A 19,052-nucleotide genomic window follows, 5' to 3' on the forward strand; every position below is an offset into this window, starting at 1 on the left:
CCAGTAAGCAATTGACCGAGTTTTTCCTTAATAATGTCAATAAGGAAACGCTGGAATCGATTCAAGTGGTGTGTCGAAATGATGCAAACGGTATTTTGGAGACAGGAGAATTTCTGGAGTCGCCAACGGTAAAATATACTTTTTTTGGAACAATTTATGAAACAATTAATTTTCAGGTCATCAATGTCAGACGTCTTCTGATTTTGAGACAGTTCAACACTGTTCTCGTGTTCGATTTGATCAAAGTATCGTTTAAATATTTAAAATTTATCGATCGTTTCATTTATTACAGAGATGGATTAAGCACGACGTTCAAATCGGACAGACGCTTTTTTGCCACACTTTGTATCCCACAACCTTCCGCAACTTTTTCACGCTTTTTGGGGATCGTGTTGTGTTAGTTCGAAAATAAACGACTCCTCGACATATTTTTTAATTCCAGAAAATCAGAAGACAACTACATTCGTATCCGTACTGACAACGAATCGAAACACATTCTCATTCGATCTCTTCCGTGTAAGAAACACGCTCAATCGCTCTCTTGTCATGTGATTCCGTCGGAGCAGACAATTATCGAAAAGGAGGATGACTACCACACGAGCTATGATTTATTGCATTATGATGAGACTGATGACGATTACGATGACTTCGATTTGTTTGACGAGTTGGGCTTTTTTGACGATAATTCTGACGAGGAGGATTCAGACGACGAGGACTACGGCTTTAACGATGAGGAGTTAGACGATGAAGAAGATGAAGAATTGGACTACGTTCAATAATTCATAACTGCTTTTTCTTGTTTTTTTCGCATGTTTCTTTTCTACTACTTTGTTGATTATTACCACATTCCGTTGCTTTTTTCTCGGTAAAATTTAACTTTTTTCGAATTTTATAGGTTGCAGACCCTATATATCTTGCAATTAATTAGTGTTCCTTAATACTGATTTCTATTAGAATCGAAAACAATGATCGATGAAGTGATCGAGTACACGAGTTGCTTAGTGCCAGTTGTAAACGATATTCTGGATGTTAGCGAGACGAATGGAGTGATGTGGTAAGTGGCTAAATACCGGCTCATAATCTTGTCAATAATAAATAGTCTTTGCATATTTCGTATGGAAAATCAAAAAATGTTTTTTAAACAGTGCACCGGCAATATGCTTCAATCATTTGTCAGCGCGTGTAGTGTAATTTTGAGAGTTTTCGGCAGTCAAATAAACATGATTTACTAGAAAAACCTTTACATAAGAAAAAAGAAAATGAATTCAATACGAGATGTTATTACTTAATTTGCACCGTGGTCATCGTTACTTCCATCGTGATCCTCCTCGTCAACAGTGAGATATCTTCTCCAATTTTGAACGTTAATTTTTGTCAAGTATCTGATTTCTGGACAATTGATGTCTTGGAGAAGAAGCCACGTGTGAGTTGGAACCTTGGGCGAGCCAATTGCTACAACGTGGTAACAACGCATCTGAAATATCAATTTTATTGAAACCCCTTTTTTGTTTGAAAGAGACTCACTTTTGGCCACCCTTCTGATTCGAACTCCACGGGGTAAGGTTCTCCTGTCAGATCACGGAAGTTTCGATATGAGAAGACAGCTGATTCTCCTGAAGTTGTGTGCAAATGAACCGTGTCCGGAGTCAGTCGCTCCTTTCTTTGGGATTCGCATAGTTCCATCTGCCGGCCAGCTTCTTCTTTCGAATTCTGATCGGTTTTATTGATCCATCTTTCCGGAAATGAGCATTGATTTCTGATTCCTTGGTCCGAGTCTGGAGTACTCGAGTCAGATCCGTCTGTAAAATTTCATCTGATCCATAGTTGTCAAGGCCCGGTAAAAAATTTTCAAGGCCCGGCTTCAAAAAATGATCCTTTTTTTCAATTTTTTTTCGAAATTTTTTCAATTTTTCATCGGAAATGTGACCATTTTTGATAGTCGAAAATTTGACTTTTTCGCGAAAAACTTCAAAAAATTTGAAAAAATTTGAAAATTTGACTTTCGCGCCAATTTGCCCGGGCCTTCGGGCCGGGCCTTGACAACTATGAACTGATCGACAAAGTGAATTCTTACTCAAATCGTTCCTTTTTAGTGCAAAATAAAGGGATTTTTGAGCTATTCCCTTAAAATGACCATAACTCTCTAAAGAGTGTCCGTACAAAAAAGTTGTCAACTACAAAATTGAAGTTCTACTTTTGATCTGTATGGTTTGTACATAATTTATTTTGTGGGACAATCAGTAATACCGTAGCACCCTCTAAAAGTTGATCATTTTCAACTGAAAAAGGCCAAATTGGATATCTTACTGCACGGTACTGTATCTCAATGACGTCTTCAACTGGAGATATTCTCGAAAGTCCACCTTTTTTGTCAAAAATTCGTAGAAAAGTCAGATTTCGAGATCTCAAAGCTTTTGGTTTTTTGGGATAAAATAGCAAATCATAGTAGACTAGTAGGGAAATTCAAGTTCAAAAGTGAAATTCAATGTTCAAAATTTAACAAGGGAAGTTCATGACGAGGCGGGTTGAACTTTTTCTATAAATCAGACCATAGATACTCTCGACCCTGCTTATTCCGAAAATGCAAGAAAAATCAGCGAAATGCTCACGTAAACCAAGTTATGAGCCGTCAAACTTTTACTGTTGAAACGCTATTTCCGCGTGTACCGAAAAATGTACCTCCTCAATCCCGGAATAATTCCGTGAAGGTTTGGTTCAATGGTAAGTTGCTAGGATAGTGTCCGATAGTGTTGCGGGTTCGGTTCTGCTACTCGACAACCTTTTTTTGCAAATTTTAATAACCATGTACAGATGTCGTATAGGCTGCCATTGTCATTTTCTCGCGATTTTTCGTGGAGTTTTTGGAAGACAACCCTGATTTCGAAAGTTTTCCGACCTTTTTCTAAAAAACATTTTTCGAAAATTCGCCCATCACTTGATGGCAAAAAGATGAACGACCATCCAAAAATATTTGGGTGAAAAAAGTTTATAGTCAGCACGAAATACTTGGTTTCCTAGTCAATCAACTTCAAAATCGCAAGAAAATGACAATGGCATCCTATACGACATCTGTACATGGTTATTAAAATTTGCAAAAAAAAGGTTGTCGAGTAGCAGAACCGAACCCGCAACGTATCGGACACTACACAGGTGAATCGCGCAAGCATATATGTAGGTGAAATGTTGTTCGCACGTTGGTACGAGGGGTACCGCGCTTCATTGATATTATAGACATATTGTAGACAAATCGCGAAAAAGTTGTTCTGATGCGACCTATTCTGGACCTATCACGATCGAAACTGTCAACATATATGTTGATCGCGAACAGCTGTATGGACATATCGCGAAAAAATTATTTGGGAAAAAAATTTATTATAGGAAAAAAATTATACAGAAACAAGTTTCTTTCGAAAGATAGGATTGACATCAATTCAGTTGTCAACTAATAAAATACTCAAAATGACACCGAAAATTCGTTTTTGGAAAGATTTCAATCCTATCATTCGAAAAAAAGTTAACTTTAATCGAACGTTTCGGAAGGTCGAAGAGGGCAGAGCCTAGTAGGGTATAGCATATAATTTTTTGAATTCTCAGAGTACTAAAATATCAAATAATCAGCCAGAGCGAACAAGGTTGCCAAGTGTGTAACAAGGCCCAGAGATTGTATACTAATAAGTACCTTCTCAATAGCTTTTCTAGTTGTTTCCTCCTCCACTGATTCCGCGTCGCTTCCATTTTTGATGCTTTGCTCCAAGCACCGCCTTCATTGTTCGACATGTTTCTTTGAACTGTAAAAAAAAACAATCTTTACCAATTCTAAATTAATGTTGATACCTCCACTCCCATTGGGTGACAGACGAAAGTCTTGACAATGGACTCGTGACGTTGGGCCGCGTTATCACTTCTCACCTAAAAAATTAGTTTTTGAGATGATAACCGAACGGATCAAGTTTTCAAATTTTTCCAGAATACGAAATATTATAATAAAACATAATAAACTTTCAAATAAGTGCAATCAAAAATAGTTGACCAGTTGGCTGAAAAATAAATTTGCCGTTCGCGATAGGTCCATAGTATGCATGCGATATACAAACCGCGACGTAGTTCGCGATTTGTAAATTATAGGTACGGAAGTTCGCGATATATGAGAAATCTGGTGTTTTGTAGGCGATTGTTGATGATAGACAAGTCGCGATTTACCTGTGTATCCTAGCAACTTACCATTGAACCAAACCTTCACGGAATTATTCCGGGATTGAGGAGGTACATTTTTCGGTACACGCGGAAATAGCGTTTCAACAGTAAAAGTTTGACGGCTCATAACTTGGTTTACGTGAGCATTTCGCTGATTTTTCTTGCATTTTCGGAATAAGCAGGGTCGAGAGTATCTATGGTCTGATTTATAGAAAAAGTTCAACCCGCCTCGTCATGAACTTCCCTTGTAAGTTCAATATTATTGAGAAGTGGTCGAAAACGCTGGTGCCAAAAAGACTATTCTAAAAAAGATTTGAGACTTCATCGAGTTTTCTGGGTGTTGTCCAACATTCTAATAACTTTTTAGAAAGGATTCAAACAAAAAAGTTGTCAACTAATAAAGTGAAGCTCTAGGTTTGATCTACACTTTTAATATCTATCGGCACTATGCTAAAAGTTGTTTCATCGAAACTCATATACTTAAATGTAATCATTTCCCTAGTTCTCTGCTCATTTCATGACTTCCTACATTAAATTGAAAAGATGCTCGCTCTCTATTTTTTATAAACATTTCATACGCTATCTCTTCGATTCATGATGACACTTGTGTTCCGAGAAGATTGTTCGTCTCTGGGACGCTCTTGAGACTGGTCGTCGGCGTACGAGAGCTCTCTTTCTTGAATCTGGTCGTCATTTGGTCCTTCGATGGCATGCTGTCCGTAGTCGATGGCATGATGTCCGTCTTCCCTTGGTGTACTCTGGAAAGATAATTGTTAAGAAAATATCAAAGAAAGGAATCTCTCTCCGAATGAAAATTACGTTTTTTTGCGAACTTTAAATATCTCTAAATTTTGGTGGATTCTTATTATGAATTCATTTTTTTCTGTGCAAGAGAAGTTCGCGCCGCACACACACGGCGGCCACGCCCATTTTTTGCGATAGTGTTCAAAAATAGAACGCAGCGTTAAAATGGGAGTGGGCGTGGTCGCCGCGAACTTCTCTTGCACAGAAAAAATTGAATTCATAATAAATTTGAGAAATTCGGGGCTTGTTAAAATCTGGGCCTTGAATAAGAACGAAGTATTTTTATTGATAATGGGAACGTTCAAAGTCGGAATTGTTCCTCTACTCTCAAAGTTTGGGGATTACAGTACCGGTCAAAGAGTTATGGAATATGGCCATTTTCAGTTGAAGTTGTCTTCCTTTGAGAGTGTGTTACGGTATCACTGAATATCTCATCTAGTAGGATTTTGATGAATCATAAAGATCAAAAGTAGAACTTCATTTTTGTAGTTGATAACTTTTTTGTACAATCTCTCCCTAGAAAGTTATGTATCGACAAAGTTATTTCTTCCTCAAATCGTCCCATTTTAGAATACAATCATAATTACCATGACACACTCCCAAAGTTGGACATTTGCAACTGAAAATGGCCAAAGTCTATATCTTTTTGGCTTCTGAATCCGTTTCTTTTTTCAAGATTTTTTGGTAGTTTTTCGGAAGATTTAATGGAAACAATTTAAATCCAAAAGGGAGAGAGATAAGAGAATTCGTTGTTTTTGGGAAACTGAAAATGACGCTTCGATCTCTAATTTAATCATTCAAATTGATCAAAAAGCAGTCTGAAACCTGGTTTATAGGTTTTCAAGGATGCGTTTTCGATAGCTATGGGCCGATTTTCAAGAGATTATAACTGCTTAGAAATGTACCCCTGTAGGAGGAAGAAAATTTTTAAATAGAGAATTTTCAATCAAGATCAAGTTAGAAGCGCCAATATTCACAAAAGTTGAAGCCGAATTCAATTCTTCTCATGACTTTCTAAGAGTGAATGAATCCACTTACTGTGTAGAGTGGAGGTCCTTGAATCGAATCGTTTGGAGCTGCCTCGTTTTGGCTCACGATTTCACGTTGTCTCATGTTCTGAGACTGGTACTTTTAGTGGAATACGACAATATCAATCTCACCCGTTTTCTTGTCATCTGCTGTCTCTTCCGTTCCTTTTCACGCTCCATGTTGTATGGAGATGTCTAAAATTGATGATGTAATCAGTAATAAAAAAAATTAACAAATTCTCACTCTTTTAGACTTTTCCTGCATCGAAGACACCGTTGATCCATTTGCATTTATCGAAACATTCCCAGATGATGATATTTTGTATAGTACACCGGTGAAGTTATTCACACCGGTGTATTTCTCTTTTCCATCCTCTGCCAGTTTTGCTTCATGCGAATCCTCAGATTTTGAGTTTCTGGAGCCCATTGTTCTCGTTGTTTCTAAAAAAATGGAGATGTCGGTTGGATGAAGTTTTTACTGCTAATTTCTAGGCTGGCTATCTTTTTAACCAAAGAAGTCAATGTCTACTTTTGACCGTATTCCGTTTTGTATTCAAAATGCCTATTTTGCTATAATTTAACCGTCGTCGCCAAAAAGTTCAGAAATGACTTTCATCGTTCTTTCGACGTGTTACGTATTATCTGCATGTGTTTTTCTATATATTTTCAGAGTAGCGTGTCGTCTCACGAGAAAAATTCTTTTTTCAACTCAACCAAGGTATAATCAGACTTGTCACGATACTTGTCACGAGCACGGGGCAAAAGTTTTGAAATTTCGAATTTTTAGAAAAAGTACAGTTCTCGACAAAAAATTTAAAATGCAATCATGAGTATGTATGATAAAATAAACACTTTTACTCTACATTTTCGGTAAATTCTAAAAAAAACCATTTTATAATGAGTACCCAATTTTGAATCGTGGCCGAACGGTCCGGCCCGGCCCGATTTTTGACAAGTCTGGATATAATTATTAGCACGACACGCGTATTACAACCGCGCTCTACCGAAATTGATGAATCAAAGGGGTAATTTCTCAAGGTAATTTCGGTGGAGCGCAGTTGTAAGAAATGTGCTAGCTGCTGTTGAAAAGTGTTAGTTGAAAATGACAAACTTTGAGATGTCTCTCTGAACAACTTTTTCTCTGCGAATCGTTTCAAGAGATGTCTGGGGGTGTACTCATGAACCTTCAATTTTTGGACCCCGGGTACCAGATTAGTGTAGGATTACTGTAGCTACCGTAACCCAAAAAATGAAACTGAAAATACGGGGCCCAGAAAACCGTCCATAACATTCCAGTCTTTCCCAGAGCCTTCCAGAATTCGGAAGTTTATAGATTTTTTCAGAATTTTCTAGAATCTTGCAAGAACTAGGTTTTAATTTCTCAAGTACTTCAAAATATTGGCTCCTGTATCCCGTACTTTTTTCTTGAAACAATTTTCCCACTACCGTACCTCCTTGAGAGGTACTGTAGCTACAGTTACCAAAAAAACCGGAAAACACCTCAAACTGAAAGCATATACTCAAATTTCAAAAAAAAAAAGTTTTCCATAGCTGAGGGGGATTTAAGTCTTGAATTTTGATGAAAACTACCAGGAGCTTCCAAACCTTTCTAGAACTTTTCAGATACTTTCAGCAATCATTTTGAATTTTAACGGGAATTCAAATGTTGGATTGTGACGAGAATTCAAATATTACGAAAATTTCCAAAAACTCCATGATAAATTTTTGAATTTTGAGGAGGAATACAAAACTTTGAGGATGGGAAGGAATTCGAAAAATTGAAATTCGACGGGAACTCAAAATTTTGGATTTCATCATCTCAAAACCTAATTTCGATTCAAAACAATCTTTCCAGCAGTTCCTATTTACAAACTTCAAGTCAACAAAATCCCGCAAATTTCCTGCTGGTCAACAACTTGACAGAGCTTCTAGATCAGTTCTACATAACTTTAGGATTGCGTTTTATATGATAGCACTATAAACATATAACTACCGTATCCCTATTCTGAAAGTGGAGAGACTAGAAAAGGCGATGGAAAAGTACTGTAAAGATATTCTGCTAAATATGAAGAGGGTCATGGGATGAAAAGACTGGAAATCGAGCGAAGATTGGGAGATGGGCAAGAAAAGTATTTCAAGACTCTGAGAGTGACATGGCAACATCTTATTTTTCCCCGTTTCCCACCGATTTCTCTCATTTTCTTACCTGGGTGAAAATCAGAGATGAAGAGGACGACAAGGAGCTGGTAGAGATGAGTAGTTGGTGGATGAAGGTTGACACAGGGCAGCGAGGGAGACGACGGTTGGTGGGAAGAGTGTGGGAAGACTGAAAGTGACCTGAAAAAAGCTGAAAATGTATTGAAATGAGTCAGAAACAAGTCATAACCGTAACGAGGTAATATCAAGCTTGAAAAGTTATGCTATTAGCACGACACGCTTCTTACAACTGCGCTCCACCGAAATCCCCTTGAAAAATGTCTCTTTTTCTCTGATTCTCTCAATTACGCACACTATTTTTTTCGATTTCGGTAGAGCGCGGTTGTAAGAAGCGTGAATAGCTGATAATTAGCACTTAAAAATTGAGAAAAAGAATCAGAAAAAAGTTGAAAACTATTTTTTTAAACTAAAAGAAAAAAGTGATTTTCAATTGAAATTTCGAAAGGCATTTTGCCAACTCATGCCACGTGGATGACGTGGTAAAGATGCGAAAACAAAACCGCCCTTTAGTTCACGTGAACGTGGAAAATTTTGTTTTTTTTTTTCTCAAAAATTTTGCAAATTTCACGTTTTTTGCCATGTGAAATTTATTTTTTATCCGTTTTTTTCTTTTTTTCCGGTATCCGAAGTATTTTTTAATCCATTTTTCGACCGCTTTCTACTGGACAAGAAGATATTTAAAATTCTAGATTGAGAGGTCTGCAACCAATAAAATTGAAGATATTATTCTGCAATCAATATTGCAAGCAATACCGCACAATTACAAGTCATTATGATGACTGGCGGAGTCACAAAATTAAATTTTACCAAGAAAACAACAACCGAATGTGGTAATAATCAACAAAGTAACAGAAAAGAAACATGTGAAAAAAACAAGAAAAAGCAGTTATGAATTATTGAACGTAGACCAATTCTTCATCTTCTTCATCGTCTAAATCCTCATCGTCAAAGTCGTAGTCCTCGACATCTGAATCCTCCTCGTCAGAATCATCATCGAAATAATCCGTGTCATCGTCATCGTCATCTTCCATCGACTCATCAAAATGGGATAAATCGTAGCTCGTGTAATAGTCATCCTCCTTTTCGATTATTGCCTGCTCCGCCGGAATCACATAACAAGAGAGCGATTGAGCGTGTTTCTTACACGGAAGAGATCGAATGAGAATGTGTTTCGATTCGTTGTCAGTACGGATACGAATGTAGTTGTCTTCTGATTTTCTGGAATTAAAAAATATATCGAGGAGTCGTTTATTTTCGAACTAACACAACACGATCCCCAAAAAGCGTGAAAAACTTGCGGAAGGTTGTGGGATACAAAGTGTGGCAAAAAAGCGTCTGTCCGATTTGAACGTCGTGCTTAATCCATCTCTGTAATAAATGAAACGATCGATAAATTTTAAATATTTAAACGATACTTTGATCAAATCCAACACGAGAACAGTGTTGAACTGTCTCAAAATCAGAAGACGTCTGACATTGATGACCTGAAAATTAATTGTTTCATAAATTGTTCCAAAAAAAGTATATTTTACCGTTGGCGACTCCAGAAATTCTCCTGTCTCCAAAATACCGTTTGCATCATTCCGACACACCACTTGAATCGATTCCAGCGTTTCCTTATTGACTTTATTTAGGAAAAACTCTGTCAATTGCTTACTGGTCGATTGGAAAATGAGACGCTTTACACGGATTGTATCGATTTGACTATTTTTCAGTTCTTCCACCCATTTATTAACTTTGTCCTTAGGTAAGTAGACATGAAGGCGTTCGATGGTTCCAGTTTTTAGAATATATGCGAGAAGTTTGCTTCCACACGAGCTTGTACGTTTGTTATGAGCACATTTGTCAGTTTCATGGATAAAATAATCTGTGTCATCTTCCACTTCAATTCCATCATGACACATATTGACAGTATCCATTGGATACAGGCGAGAATCGACGAGAGATCTTTCGGCACGGGCGGTACGTCGGAGGTTTAATCTGAAAGTTTTTTTTTATTTCGGAAGAAAAATTGATGAGTTGGATACCTGGTTTCAAAATCCATTCGACTAATACATTCCATTTTAATTTCCGGCGGAAATTCGTTCCATTTCTCCATGATTTTGAAATCAACTGATTCAGTTTTCACTGCCATTTTCTCCAATTTACCGATTATTCTCTCCATTTTCATTTCTACTTGAAGATTCTGTTTCTTTTTCATTTCTTCCATCTCTTCTGTCAACTTTTTGAAACTTTCTTGGTTTTCCTCTCGAATCGATCGGAGTTCTTCAAGAATCGCCGCGCTGTTTTCAGTCATCTTCTGGAAATTTAAGAAATAAATATTACATTCTGAAGCATGCGGTTAAAAGATTTAAGATACACATAAATTAAAAGAAGAAGAAAAATATCGGCGCCGATATTTTTGAACACATTTTGAAGGTGGCCACCAGAGCTGTGCGGAATTCCTTCCTTCGACTTCCTTCTTCCTTCTTCCGGGCTTTTTTCACGTTTTTATTCCTTCTTCCTTCTTCCCTTTTGAAAATTTCACTTCCTTCTTCCTTCTTCCTTCTTCCTTTTCAAAAATTTTACTTCCTTCTTCCTTCTTCCTTCTTCCTTTTTGAAAAGTTTACTAAAATTTTGTAATTTTTGACGGAATTTTGGCGGAATTTTGGTGGTTTTGACGGAATTTTGTATGAAACAACATCAAAATTCGTTTTCAGAGATGACTAGAAAAAAGTTTCCTCAAATTTGTCATTTTCAAAATTAACTTCCGATTTCCCGGTTCGGAACTCAACTTCCTTCTTCCTTCCTTCTTCCTTCTTCCGGGCTTTTTTCACTTTTTTCTTCCTTCTTCCTTCTTCCCTTTTGAAAAAGTTACTTCCTTCTTCCTTCTTCCTTCTTCCCTTTTGAAAAAGTTACTTCCTTCTTCCTTCTTCCTTCTTCCCTTTTCAAAAATTTTACTTCCGCACAGCTCTGGTGGCCACCTTCAGTTTAGCGCTGGTTAGCAGCGCTAAATGATTGGTTTCGATTTAAGGTAAACAACACGCGCTTGCGTAATTTCGGAGTGTCGTAGGATTTTAGCGCTGTTAAGCAGAGCTAAAGTGCCAGGCTTGTGATGACTCACTTCTCGCACGTTTTTTGTCCATTTTTTGCCGATACTTTGTCTCCGAATAATATATTTCTCAATTATTCTCATTGAAACAACGATCGTCGTTAAATATATCGAAAAAATTACTTAAAAATTCATAATTTTCTTTTTGCTTTTATTGAATCGTTTTGTCTCCTTATTCTCTCAATACTCTCAAATAATGTCTCTGTTTCCAGAAATGCCGGTCCTCGACTACTCTCGGTTATCGATCGTTCAGTTTCAATGCGGTTAGTTGTTAAAAAAACTCTAAATACTTCTCCGCCTGAATTTTCAGATTCGCCGCAAATCATGGATAACATCGACAGAAAGGAGAGAAGCGGATCGTCAGTTCACTGGGAATTAACCGGTTTTTTGAGATTTGTCGTTAAAAAATTAGTCTTAAACGCAAAAATTGAGAAAAAAAACTGGAGAGAGTCTACTGCTGACGAGACCGCGCTCTCAATCCAGAATTTTAGATATTTTCTTGTCCAGTAGAAAGCGGTCGAAACAAGGATTAAAAAATACTACGGTTACCGGTAAAAAGAAAAAACACGTGGCAAAAAAGTGAAATTTGCAAAATTTTTGAGAAAAAAAAACAAAATTTTCCACGTTCACGTGAACTCAAGGGCGGTTTTGTTTTCGCATCTTTTCCACGTCATCCACGTGGCATGAGTTGGCAAAATACCTTTCGAAATTTCAATTGTGAATCTCCTTTTTCTTTTAGTTTCACAAAATAGTTTTCCTCTTTTTTTCTGATTCTTTTTCCCAATTTTTAAAGTGCTAATTAGCATAACTTTTCAAGCTTGATATTACCTCGTTACGGTTATGACTTGTTTCTGACTCATTTCAATACATTTACAGCTTTTTTCAGGTAACATTCAGTCTTCCCACACTCTTCCCACCAACCGTCGTCTCCCTGCCATCCTCTTCATCTCTGATTTTCACCCAGGTAAGAAAATGAGAGAAATCGGTGAAAAACGGGGAAAAATAAGATGTTGCCATGTCACTCTCAGAGTCTTGAATTCTTTTTCTTGTCCATCTCCCAATCTTCGCTCGATTTCCAATCTCTTCATCCCATGACCCTCTTTATATTTAGCAGAATATCTTTACAGTACTTTTCCATCGCCTTTTCTAGTCTCTCCACTTTCAGAATAGGGATACTGTAGTTATATGTTTATAGTGCTATCATATAAAACGCAACCTTAAAGTTATGTAGAACTGATCTAGATGCTCTGTCAAGTTGTTAACCAGCAGGAAATTTGCTGGATTTTGTTGACTTGAAGTTTGTAAATAGGAACTGCTGGAAAGATTGTTTTGAATCGAAATTAGGTTTTGAGATGATGAAATCCAAAATTTTGAGTTCCCGTCGAATTTCAATTTTTCGAATTCCTTCCCATGTTCAAAGTTTTGTATTCCTCCTCAAAATTCAAAAATTTTTCAAGGAGTTTTTGGAAGTTTTCATCAAAATTCAAGACTTAAATCCCCCTCAGCTATGGAAAACTTTTTTTTTTGAAATTTGAGTATATGCTTTCAGTTTGAGGTGTTTTCCGATTTTTTTGGTAACTGTAGCTACGGTACCTCTCAAGGTGGTACGGTAGTGGAAAAATTATTTCGAGGAAAAAGTACGGGATACAGGATCCAACATTTTGAAGTACTTGAGAAATTAAAACCTAGTTCTTGCAAGATTCTAGAAAATTCTGAAAAAATCTATAAACTTCCGAATTCTGGAAGGTTCTGGGAAAGTCTGGAATTTTATGGACGGTTCTATCAACTTTTAAACTTTCAAGAAGTTTTTAGAAGTTTCTAGATGTTTCTGGAACATTCTGGAAACTTCTGATTCTGGATATTCCGGCCAAACTGGCTCAAATTTTTTAGAGTATTGTCTGAAAATGCCAGAAGTGTCACTACCAAAGTATGGGCCCCGTATTTTCAGTTTCATTTTTTGGGTTACGGTAGCTACAGTAATCCTACACTAATCTGGTACCCGGGGTCCAAAAATTGAAGGTTCATGAGTACACCCCCAGACATCTCTTGAAACGATTCGCAGAGAAAAAGTTGTTCAGAGAGACATCCCAAAGTTTGTCATTTTCAACTAACACTTTTCAACAGCAGCTAGCACATTTCTTACAACTGCGCTCCACCGAAATTACCTTGAGAAATTTCTCTTTTTCTCTGAGTCTCTCAATTTCGCACACAATTTTCATCGATTTCGGTAGAGCGCGGTTGTAATACGCGTGTCGTGCTAATAATTATATCCAGACTTGTCAAAAATCGGGCCGGGCCGGACCGTTCAGCCAGGATTCAAAATTGGGTACTCATTTTAAAATGGTTTTTTTAAAGAATTTACCGAAAATGTAGAGTAAAAGTGCTTAATTTATCATACATACTCATGATTGCATTTTAAATTTTTTGTCGAGAACTGTACTTTTTCAAAAAATTCGCAATTTCAAAACTTTTGCCCCGTGCTCGTGACAAGTCTCGTGTCAAGTCTGATTATATCTCGGTTGAGTAGAAAAAAGATTCTCGTGAGACGACACGCTACTCTGAAAATATATAGAAAAACTCACATGCAGATAATACGTAACATGTCGAAAGAACGATGAAAGTCATTTCTGAACTTTTTGGCGACGACGGTTAAATTATAGCAAGATAAGCATTTTGAATACAAAACGGAATACGGTCAAAAGTAGACATTGACTTCTTTGGTTAAAAAGATAGCCAGCCTAGAAATTAGCAGTAAAAACTTCATCCAACCGGCATCTCCATTTTTTTAGAAACAACGAGAACAATGGGCTCCAAAAACTCAAAATCTGAGGATTCGAATGAGGCAAAACTGGCAGAGGATGCTAAAGAGAAATACGCCGGTGTGAATCACTTCACCGGTGTACTCTACAGAATTACATCGTCTGGGAACGTCTCAATCAATGCGAACGGATCCACGGTGTCTTCATCTCTGGAACCGCAAACGTCGCCATGGAGTGATAAAAGAGTGAGTGTTAGTTATCAAAGAATCATCTTGTTTAGAACTCTTTTGTAATTGAAAACATGAGACATTAGTGGACCCAAGACGTCGAGCACAAAATCAGAGGCCTAGGAGTAAATCTTCTGAAAAAGTAACAAAAATCTTGAAAAAAGAAACGGATTCAGAAGCATGGTACCGGCCAAAAAGATATGGACTTTAGCCATTTTTAGTTGCAAATGCCCTACTTTGAGAGTGTGTCATGGTAATTATGATTGTCACATCCAGTAGGTTTTTAACGAATCATACAGAACAAAGATAGAGCTTCGTTTTTATAGTTGACAACACTTTTATAAGGACACTACTTTGAGCCATTTTTAGTGGACAGCTCAAAAATCACTCCACTCCGCACTAAAATTGGACGATTTGAAGAAGAAATTGTTTTGACGATTGATAACTTCTTAGGGAGTGTCCGTACAAAAAAGTTATCACCTACAAAAATGATGTTCTACTTTTGATCTGTATGATTCATCAAAATTCTACTAGATGAGATATTCAGTGATACCGTAACACACTCTCAAAGGAAGACAACTTCAACTGAAAATGGCCATATTCCATAACTCTTTGACCGGTACTGTAATCCCCAAACTTTGAGAGTAGAGGAACAATTCCGACTTTGAACGTTCCCATTATCAATAAAAATACTTTGTTCTTATTCAAGGCCCAGATTTTAACAAGCCCCGAATTTCTCAAATTTGTTATGAATTCAATTTTTTCTGTGCAAGAGAAGTTCGCGGCGACCACGCCCACTCCCATTTTAACGCTGCGTTCTATTTTTGAACACTATCGCAAAAAATGGGCGTGGCCGCCGTGTGTGTGCGGCGCGAACTTCTCTTGCACAAAAAAAATTTAATCAATAATAAGAATCCACCAAAATTTAGAGATATTTAAAGTTCGCAAAAAAACGTAATTTTCTTTCGGAAAGAGATTCCTTTCTTTGATATTTTCTTAACAATTATTTTTCCAGAGCACACAAAGGGACGACAACAACGGACATCATGCCATCGACTACGGACAGATCGAAAGACCAAATGAGGGCGAGATGATTCAACCCAGAGAGCCGTCGTTCTTCAGTGACCAGTCTCAACAGCGTTACTCACATTCTACTCGTTACCCAGCCATGAATCGAACAATTTAGACAATATGTAATCAATTGATTCTGATTATTCTCTTTATCATTTTACTTGTAGATAGTGTTTTTTTTTCATTTCTTCCATCTGTTCTGTCAACTTATTGTAACTTTCTTGCTTTCGAGTCATCTTCTGGAATATTTAAAAATAAATACTAAATTCTGAAACAAGCGGTTAAAAGAATTAAGAGAAATAAAAATTAAAAGAAGAAGAAAAAAGAAATATTTTTTGAAAACGGAACGAAGAGTACGGTAGACAACTCCGCAAACACGTTGCGGACCTACAGTACCATATCTGTTTTCATATAATTTTGTTTTCTCGATGACGTCATTATTTTTGTTAGTTTTTGGATTATTATTAGTCAAATTGAACGGAAAACTGCCAAAAATCTGTCAAAAATCTTTCAAAATAATCAAAAACCAATTAGAAATTGAAAAAATAAATCAGTCGCTGTGAAGACTAGCTCTAAAAATCAATGTGTTTGAAGATTTTATGAACTGCAATTTGTTTTCCACAAGAAATTGTTATTAATTTTCTCTGAATGTTCCATCGCGATATTTTAGCTCGGAACAGTTATTACAACCGCGCTCTACCGAAATTCTCTTGAGAAATGTCTCTTTCTCTCCGAGACTCTCAATTTCGCATTTCACTCAATCAAAAATTCAAGTTTCAGACAAAATGCCGGTTCCGAAGAAAAGGAATTTGTGATGAGACACTGTTTCAGTAAGTGGTATACTGACGAATTCGGACCGAAGGAGATTCGTTATAATATTCCTTGGTAAACAAATACAAATTTATTTTTTTTTAACTCAAATTTCAGGAGTATGCAATTATACTGCAAGAGACATTGCCTAGAGGCCTACCTGTTCTGTTGGAAAGAAGATTCTGGATGGTCGATCGACGCCGACTATGAAGTGAAATTCGTGGGAAAAAGAAAGAGTTTCGGAGTGAAAGGAACTGTTCGATTCGATGGATATGAATCATTTGCGAATCACATGCTCCCATTTGCGAAGGCGAATTCGCATTTGGTTAATGACAAATTGAAAGTCGAATGGCGTATTAAAATTAACAAAATGACTGGATTCGATGACGAGGATTCTTCTGGAAATAAGGAGAATGATGATATCGTTCTGAAAGTGAAAGAAGAGAAGTTCGAAGTGGATAAGAAGGTATGAAACTCCATTCTGAACTGATCCAAACCCATTAATTTTTAGTTTCTTGCCGAAAACTCTACCTATTTCAACAATTTATTCTTCAAAAGTTCCGATGAATCTGGAAAAACTGAAATCGAACTCGAAGACGTCGATCCACAAGAATTCAAAAAGTTTCTCAAGGTTCTCCGTGAAGAGGAGCCTATCGATGGTACGGGAAACAAGGAAACACAATTTTAATAGAATTAAAGTCTTTTTATTTTCAGATGAAACGGTCGAAGAAATTCTGAAGTTGGCAGACAAATACGACTCTAAAAATGCTTTGAAAAGATGCGAGGAATTTCTCATCGATAAATCCAAGAAGCCGCTGAAAATGAAATTCAATGCAGCGATCCAATACAAGCTGAATAAACTCAAGGTAGCCTTGTACAAAATACAAGCAAATAATCTTAGTTTGTTGTAGAAAAACTGCATGTCAAACATGGAATCGAAAGAAGATATTCAAGAGATCGCTGAAGAAGACGCTCGTCATTTCAATGCTTCGGTTTGGAAGGAGCTGCTTCAGAAGGCTCTTTCTTTGGATTAATTTTGTTTTTGTTACTTTTTTTGTTAATCAAAATACCCATTTTATCAATGAAAATAAATATAACCGAGTTTGTTTTGAAATGATATCGTGCCGCTGTTAAAATTTCAGTGTTTTTTTCTATTTTTTCTTAATTTCTTTATTGAGAGAACAGGCTTGGTTTTGCAAAACGGCCATTAAAGTTGCGGTCCGAATTTGACTTTTTCAGCTTTTTCATAATTTTTAATACCGCTGGTCATGCGTCTTCAAATGCTCTCGTTCAGTGATCACTCAGTTTTAATGCGGTTGGTTGTAGAAATACTCTAAATACTTCTCCGCCTGAGTTTTCAGATTTCCCGCAAATCATGAACAACATCGGGAAGGGACGTCAGAAAAACGGATCGTCACTTCACTGGGAGTTTCAAGAACAGTCCGGGACAGCCTCCCTCCCCTCTCGTTTCATTGTTAATATTTCCGTTTTTTTCAAATATCAAATTGTCTCTTCCCGTCTATACTCTCCAACGATTCAACTCAAAAAATGTTGAGATTTTTCGTTAAAAAATTTGTCTCAAACGCAAAAATTGATTTTAAAAAACTGGAGAGAGTCTACTGCTGACGAGACCGCGCTCTCAATCCAGAATTTTAAATATTTTCTTGTCCAGTAGAAAGCGGTCGAAACAAGGAATTGCAAAAATGGAAAGTTGCCGAAAACGTGGAAAAAAAAAGAAAAAATAATACATTTCACCTGGCAAAAATGTTATCACCTGGTGAAATTTGCAAAATTTTTGAGAAAAAAAAACATTTTTCACGTTCACGTGAACTCAAGGGCGGTTTTGTTTTCGCATCTTTTCCACATCATCCACGTGGCATGAGTTGGCAAAATGCCTTTCGAAATTTCAATTGAAAATCACTATTTTCTTTTAGTTTTAAAAAATTGTTTTCAACTTTTTCGACTTATTGCGTTAAATATTTTCGTTTTAGACAGGTATTACTTATTGAATACCCAAAAATGATAGATTTAGTGTATTTGTTGGGAGTTTCTGATTTCCATACATTTTCAACTATTTTCAGCCCACTTTCCTTATCACTCGATTCCATTCTTTCAGATATACTCTCATTCGATTGGGATACTGCAATCATCAGGTAGGTAAATGAGAAAAAATCCGTGAAAAACGGTGAAAAGAATTTAAAATATCGTTTATTCCCTTTGAGTTTTTAATCCAAAAAATGTTGTTTTCTTCCAGCTCATCCGTCTCTCCACCGACTCACCGTCCAACCGCCCCCAGATAAAAATCAGGTAAGGAAATGAAATTAAAAAAGGTGGAAAACGGTGAAAAAAGTCTTTGTGTAATATCTGAAACATCCTAAAACTTTCATTCCATCGTTCTCTCTTCCCTTTTTTCACCCATTTAGGCACTTTCTCCTTTCTCGATCATTTCTTAAGTTTTTCACCATGCCTAGGAGTCTGTCTCTGAAGTCTCTAATTTTGTAAATCAGTTAATTATCTGTATGCCTGATTACGTCATCAATTTTAGCCGTCTCCGCTGGAAACTGAGGTAGAAAAAGAACAAATCAGGATGGAAGTATCGAAAAAAAGGCGAGATTTACATTGTTGTATTCCACTAAAAGTACCAGTTTAAGATGAGAGGAAACGAATCGAGTGAGCAGAGAGAAAGAGCAGGAGTATCGAATGATTGGCGGAGAACACCTCGTACAGTAAGTAGATTCATTCACTCTCAGAAAGTCATGAGAAGAATGCGGCGACAACTTTTGTGAATGTTTGCGCTTTTAATTCGATCTTGATTGAAAATTCTCTATTTAAAAAATAATCATTAGGTAAA

At 36.8% G+C, this 19,052-nt stretch overlaps 5 protein-coding genes across 5 annotated transcripts; 2 read left to right on the forward strand and 3 right to left on the reverse strand.

Moving 5' to 3' along the window:
• Positions 1-1,285: 1,285 nt before the first annotated feature.
• GCK72_007363 (uncharacterized protein) lies at positions 1,286-1,683 on the reverse strand (the record flags this gene model as incomplete). The annotated part of the gene is made up of 2 exons (XM_053726135.1): positions 1,286-1,474; positions 1,525-1,683. The coding sequence occupies 2 exons, from the start codon at positions 1,681-1,683 to the stop codon at positions 1,286-1,288; spliced, it is 348 nt and encodes a 115-aa protein (XP_053590329.1).
• A 2,012-nt stretch (positions 1,684-3,695) lies between these two features.
• On the reverse strand, positions 3,696-6,453 carry GCK72_007364 (uncharacterized protein; the record flags this gene model as incomplete). The annotated part of the gene is made up of 6 exons (XM_053726136.1): positions 3,696-3,788; positions 3,835-3,909; positions 4,773-4,952; positions 6,037-6,114; positions 6,159-6,221; positions 6,271-6,453. The coding sequence occupies 6 exons, from the start codon at positions 6,451-6,453 to the stop codon at positions 3,696-3,698; spliced, it is 672 nt and encodes a 223-aa protein (XP_053590330.1).
• A 2,683-nt stretch (positions 6,454-9,136) lies between these two features.
• GCK72_007365 (uncharacterized protein) lies at positions 9,137-12,422 on the reverse strand (the record flags this gene model as incomplete). The annotated part of the gene is made up of 6 exons (XM_053726137.1): positions 9,137-9,461; positions 9,508-9,611; positions 9,659-9,727; positions 9,776-10,223; positions 10,271-10,542; positions 12,357-12,422. 6 exons carry the CDS (start codon positions 12,420-12,422, stop codon positions 9,137-9,139), a joined length of 1,284 nt encoding a protein of 427 aa, XP_053590331.1.
• A 1,715-nt stretch (positions 12,423-14,137) lies between these two features.
• Positions 14,138-15,506, forward strand: GCK72_007366 (uncharacterized protein; the record flags this gene model as incomplete). The annotated part of the gene is made up of 2 exons (XM_053726138.1): positions 14,138-14,338; positions 15,336-15,506. The coding sequence occupies 2 exons, from the start codon at positions 14,138-14,140 to the stop codon at positions 15,504-15,506; spliced, it is 372 nt and encodes a 123-aa protein (XP_053590332.1).
• A 699-nt stretch (positions 15,507-16,205) lies between these two features.
• Positions 16,206-17,235, forward strand: GCK72_007367 (uncharacterized protein; the record flags this gene model as incomplete). Its single annotated transcript, XM_053726139.1, has 5 exons — positions 16,206-16,276; positions 16,319-16,667; positions 16,713-16,860; positions 16,916-17,067; positions 17,113-17,235. The coding sequence occupies 5 exons, from the start codon at positions 16,206-16,208 to the stop codon at positions 17,233-17,235; spliced, it is 843 nt and encodes a 280-aa protein (XP_053590333.1).
• Positions 17,236-19,052: the final 1,817 nt, after the last annotated feature.

This window comes from Caenorhabditis remanei, chromosome II, assembly GCF_010183535.1.
Source record: "Caenorhabditis remanei strain PX506 chromosome II, whole genome shotgun sequence".
NCBI classification, from domain to species: domain Eukaryota; kingdom Metazoa; phylum Nematoda; class Chromadorea; order Rhabditida; family Rhabditidae; genus Caenorhabditis; species Caenorhabditis remanei.